This window comes from Cucurbita moschata, unplaced genomic scaffold (genome assembly GCF_002738365.1).
Source record: "Cucurbita moschata cultivar Rifu unplaced genomic scaffold, Cmos_1.0 Cmo_Scf00061, whole genome shotgun sequence".
Classification (NCBI taxonomy): domain Eukaryota; kingdom Viridiplantae; phylum Streptophyta; class Magnoliopsida; order Cucurbitales; family Cucurbitaceae; genus Cucurbita; species Cucurbita moschata.
The window spans coordinates 374,661-380,548 of record NW_019268577.1 but is presented as its reverse complement, the minus strand read 5'-3'; the positions used below and the strand labels follow the sequence as shown (position 1 = coordinate 380,548).

The following is a 5,888-nucleotide window of genomic DNA, read 5'->3' as shown; positions in this document are numbered from 1 at the left end:
GATATGTAACGGTCCAAGCTCACTGCTGGCAGATATTGTCATCTTTGGGCTTTTCTTTTCGGGTTTCTCTTTAAGACTTTAAAACGCGTCTGCTAGGGAGAGGTTTCTACACCCTTATAAATGGTGTTTCGTTCTCTTCCTCAATCGATGTGGGACATTACAGATTAGATCCCACATGGGTTGGTACAAAACACCGAAGCTTATATCTTTTGGATTCATTTGGTGTTATTGTTTCTATGCTGAGAACTAAAGTCGGTTTGAATTTTTGTGAACTTTCGGGAGATCTCTAGCCAAACAGGTTGCGAAGCTCCAAGTGTTCGATGAACTTGGCGAGGATCGTTCTCAAATGATGGGGAGGAAAATAGCGCATCAAATCTAAGGCAGGTGATTATCTTTGTAAAAGATAAGCATTTGGTTGTAAATATGTTCATTCCATATGGTAGAGTTCAGTCAACTTTTTGTTGTCATGCCAAACAAGGAGGCACACTGAAAATTATATGCACTATCTCTATTGTGAGCATGCTCCTTCCACAAATTTGGTTTAATAATATCATTTCTTATGAACGAGTGGATCCATTGTTTATACTTACATTTTTGACCGCGTAGCGTCAGTGATCTTGACACGCTCACGATTAACCTTAAGGGAAACTAAACCCCATGTATATTTTTCGCCTCGACTTTGTGGCTTCGCCAGACCTTAGGAGAGGTTTGTCTTCGCCAATTGAACATCGCTGGTGCGAAATCCAAGCTTGTTCAACCACACATGCCGCCTGTGCGTGCATGTTCAATTGTCTGTGACACATCCGACTTACTTCTACACTAGGTCAAGTCATTCAGCTCGACCTTGCCTCTGCTCGAGCCCAAGGTCTCTCAATGCAATCTCATCTTGTCATCTCAATCCCCATCGACATGGTTCATATGTCTTGGTGCCATCCCAAGTCTCGGGATGTTGTCGTCCATCACGACCCGTTCTCGATGCAGTTGAGAAATGATTATTTATTTATTTTTAAAATAATGTATAAATTTTTTCACATTAAAACAAATTGGTTTAGAGTTAAAAAAAACATGAAAGTTTTTACTTTTTGCTTATTTATTTATTTTTAGTCGAACATGTGATGTATTAGTAGAGTGCATTTGTTTAATCAATTAAACTATTTTTAAATTGAAAAAATAGAAATAGTGTAAATAGCTAAAATTATGAAATCAAATTTCAAGCTTTAGGGTTTAGTCAATCAAACATAATTTGAAATATCCAACATTTCTTTTGAAATTATCTATTGTCCCCTCTCACGCTAAACCCCCTGCCAGCACGCCGGCGGCGCGACTACGTCTCCAGTAACATTTCCCGGCGAAGCTAACCTCCCACCCTCCAGGAGACGGAAAACTTGGACGAGTGTTCCTGAGCGGCGAACACACCCACGCGAATCGGGACGTAAGGCAACTAACCCTGTGTGTTAGCTTCCTTTCGGACACGAATCGGTGAGGACTCACGCCAACCAATCGGTAAAACTTATTTGAACAATCTCCTAGGCTCTATTAAATCGTTTTAGACTAGAATAGGTTCTAAACCTAGTTTACCATATTTTGCTAAGATAGGAAATTTGAACCAATAGGAATTGAAGTGCATTAAAAACTTGGGGTAAGTACTTCTGCCTTGTGGGAAATTGTGCCCGTTCATTTGTTTTACTTGATTGTGGGCTTGTTGCTCAATGCATGTTGAAGGCATTATATTTGATTTATCTGCTAATGGATTTTAATGAGGATAGCATGCTGAAATGTTGCTGATAGACGATTGTTTTGTTATAGTTTAGTGCTGTAGTTGAGTTAGAAGGATGCTGCTTTGTATGGGCATGTGAGAAAGCATGAAGTTTAGGTTCATGTTTCGTTCTTGTGGTTCGGCAAGTTGTGGTTATGCATAAGAGACTAAGGAAGTAAACCTATTTATTATGATAGTTGTTGAGGCGTCTGAGTGAAATGAATCGGTGAAAGGGTCCAAGGGACCGAGACTGATATGTTTTGAGCCCTAGACTGTGTCGAAATCATAAGCATATTAGCTGAAAGGAGGGCCTTTATATCCCTTAAGAAGTTAAATCTGCTGTATTTCATTTTGTGCTTCATATTATCCCTCCTATTATTACTTATTAGAATCCCTTTGGATATTAGTAAGATGGAAAAAGTTGTTCCTTCCCTGTCCTAAACGCCTTTTCTTTCTCCATCTGAATGGTTAAAGTCCCTAGGAAGATTAAAAATTGTGTGGCAGACTTCTCATGGCAGAGACAACACTATGGACCTTGTTTAAAAGCATTCTTCCCTTGTGTTGTACTTGCAATGGTGTATTCTTTGTGGGTGTTTGGTCTACTTTCATTACTTTTGTGGGGCTATCAGTTTATTCAATCTCTCTGGGTTTGTTGATTGGAGAATTTTGGCTTATGTTTGGCATGAAATCGCGATGGTTACACTATTGTTGAGGAGTTTCTCTTGGCTTTTCCTTTTAGGAAGAAGGATAAAGTTTTATGACAAAATTAGTTTCTTTTCTATTTTGTGGGGAGTTTGGCTCAAGAGGAACATTAGGATTTTGTGGGCGTTGTCACCAGGCATTTTTGTAACTATGTCCTTGATTTTGTTGTTTTGGAATTCCTTTTTTGTAGTTTGAATGGGTCTCCTTTTTTTGTTGGGGTTGTTTTTTGTAAGCCTTTGTATATTATTTTATTTCTCTTAATGAAATCTCGATTTGTTACCAAAAAAAAAAAAATGGTGGATGGAAAATGTCTTTAGGGACTTCTTACAGGGAGCAAGCATTTCATTGATTGGTCTAAATTCGAGGTTGTTATACATGCTTTAACTAAACTTCAGAGAAAATATCTTGATAAGTATGTAGATTGAATTAAGTCTCAAGAGGTTGTTATAATGGGTTGACTCGGTCGAAGTCATCAACACCATGGAGAAGTTGACTAGCGACTTCATGTGGAACTGTGGTGTTTATATTCCGAGATTTAGTTTGGTTAGTTGGAATTGGGCTTCGTTGCCTATCCAATATGGGGTCTTGGGGTAGGTTCCTTCCAGTAGAGGAATAACCTTGTGGAGAACAGTTCGAGTCTTGGTGTGGATCAAAACCTCTCAAAGGTGCTTGCGGGGGTAGGCCTTGATTCAACATTGTTAATGGTAATGCTCTCTTTTATTTTTTGGAGTTAAAGTTGAGAACGACAAAAGAATTCATTTTTGGGAGGTACCTTGAGCCCAGTCAGCCCAGCTTTTGCAAGTATATCCTGACATCTATTTGATTCCCAGAATAAAGGGGCTTTAATTTTGGATTGCTGGGTTAATGATTGATTGGCCTGGATTCTTGGGGGTAAGAAGAAGATAATTTGACAGAATTTTGGTATTGGACAGCTAATATCGAGATAATTGGCTCTGTTTAGTTGGGGAAGGGTCATGACAACTATGTTCGATCCTTGACTCTTTGTGGAAAATTTCCTCCAAATCCTCCCTTTCGAAGCTCGCTGCCTCGTCAACAAAGTTGCAAACCACCCTAATTAAACTGGCTGGGAGTTTTTTGATTTCAAAAGAGATATGCTTCTTTTTATGGTTGTTTTCATACATGAGCCTCAATACCCACGATAAGCTTCGAAGGAAATTTCTTAATTGGTCCTTTTTTCCCCCTCGATTTGGTGCTTATGTTCCAAGGTGGGGAGTTTTTAAACCATCTGTTTGTGCATTGTCCTTTTCCTTATGAGGGTGGTTTGAGGAGATTGGTTTATCATTATGCTTACCTAGATTGGTGGATGACTAGCTTGTAGAAGCCCTTACAGGCTGGAGCTTTAAAGGAAAGGCTAAGATCGACATGGCTGAGCAAGCCCCTTTGTCCGTCAGTTCATTGCTTTCAAAGTTGGGAATGGGCAGAAAATTACTTTGGGAAGGATTAAAGATGTCCACAAAGTAGAATGGGGCAAGGATGGGGAGGGCTTGTCCCTGCCACCTACTTCAATTCCTATCCCCTAAAATTTTTCATTTATTTTTGTGGGGATTGGGGTAGGGATTCCCTACAAGAAATTGGCGGGGATTGGGTTTCTCGTGGTGAATTATTTTTCAATTTTATATATGTGTATCTATCTATATATATTAAAAATTATTAATTTTTTAAAAAAATATTTTTAATGGATAATTTATATTAATAAAGGTAAAACATCTTAATAAATCCAATAATATTTCACAAACAAAAATATAATATAATGATTTACCAACATAATTTTTAAAAATTCAAATTTCAATATTTCATTATAGTCTTTAGCACTTATAAAAAACTTCAGCATACTTAAACAAATGGAAGCAAGAAATGTGTATATACAATATAATACAAATGCATTATAGGTTAGTTTTGTGTCTTAGTTTTAATATATGTACACACATATATATAGTTTTGATATTTATATATATAAAGTAGGGCGGGGATGGGGAATATTGTCCATTCTCGGCTTCGTTCAGCTATTGGAGAGAAATCCCTCCTCACTCTCTGCCTTATTCCCCACTCCAACTTGTGGGTCCCTAGTCCCGTAAGTTAAATGGACATTTTTAGATGTGGGAATTGGAGATTCCCCCTTGTGAAGCCTTTCCTGAGATTTATAACCTTTCCCTTCGAAAAGAACCAATGGTGGCTGATTGTTTTTTGTAACAGTGTATGACACGATCTTTTTTTTGTGGTGCTCTAGCTATGGAAATTCTTTCGTAATTACAATCTTCTCAGAATTATTGTAGATTGGAAGACTCTTCTTTTGTTGGTCTTGTTTCTTTTTGAGTTTTTCACTTTTTGGAGGGGCCCTTCGTCCCTTGACTGTTCCTCTTTGTGCTTTCTTTGGAATATGTTCTTTCTCCATATAGTATATAAAAATGTCTGAAAAGGAAAATCGGTGTTGTACCACTAACACTGTGTAACAAGTATTCCTATTTTTTTTAAACAATTTTTTCTTTTAAATGAAACCATCAAAGCGCATTGCAATGTGTTAAATATGATTGAGAGTTGGGGTTGAGCTATAATTCATTATTTAATGATTTTCTTCAAAAATGTAAAAACTGAACAAAAGAGTAAAAACATTACTGAGGAGAGTATTTGCTCCCTAGATTCTCAAATTATATTTTCCCTCTCTTTCAGAGCAACTCCAACTGTTCTACTGCATATAGAGCTATGAATGCTCCAGCTTCTCACGAGGAGGAAGAGGATCACGGAGAGGTCTTCCTTGATGAATCTGACATAATTCAGGAAGTTGTGATTGATGATGAAGGTATCTCTTTCCTACTGATGATTGTGAGCGTGTGTGTGTGTTGCTGTGAATTTTGCTTTACTAATGATTTGGTTTATTCTGTCAATTTAAGATCTTCCTCATGCTGTTGATGAAGAAGGCTCTGATGATGAATTTGTTGGTATGAGATGTTATTTTCAGTAATCTTGCTTGCTTAATGCTCGATATTCCAGAAGAACATTTCTGTTATATAGGTTTATTTAGCAATTTATTTTGAGTATTCTGCTCTCTAAATGTGTTGCATTTATTGTGTATTTTCAGATGACGCTGATGATTCAGTTCATACTTTTACTGGCCATACTGGTAAGAATCTATTCTAATTGTTTTTCAATTTATGTGGTAAATTATATCTGAATGTATAGTGTTTTCATTTCATTCGTTTGCTCTTTTCTGCAAGGTGAAATATTTATTAAATGAATTATTTGATGACAATGAATAACTATGTTTGAAATGTTTGAATCAAATTAAGTAGAGGTGTGTTTTTTACTTTTCATGCATACGGTAAAGTTAATTTTATTATTAAACCTGTCTTCTCATATTAATGGAGCTTCAGTTTTTTTTTTTTTTTTTTTTTTTTTTTTTTTTTTTTTTAAA

At 36.7% G+C, this 5,888-nt stretch overlaps 1 protein-coding gene across 2 annotated transcripts in view; it reads left to right on the top strand.

Annotated features, from left to right (window-relative positions):
- Window positions 1-1,243: 1,243 nt before the first annotated feature.
- Window positions 1,244-5,888, top strand: part of LOC111436976 (angio-associated migratory cell protein) — a 9,960-nt gene continuing 5,315 nt past the window's right edge. Inside the window, exons 1-4 of one of the 2 annotated variants that reach the window (XM_023074799.1) lie at window positions 1,244-1,479; window positions 5,147-5,276; window positions 5,368-5,415; window positions 5,556-5,597. In XM_023074799.1, coding sequence (XP_022930567.1) covers window positions 5,180-5,276; window positions 5,368-5,415; window positions 5,556-5,597 — 187 coding nt within the window. In that variant the 5' untranslated portion in view covers window positions 1,244-1,479; window positions 5,147-5,179. Of the gene's footprint in view, window positions 1,504-5,146; window positions 5,277-5,367; window positions 5,416-5,555; window positions 5,598-5,888 lie in introns of both variants that reach the window. The other variant, XM_023074798.1, reaches the window with a different exon arrangement.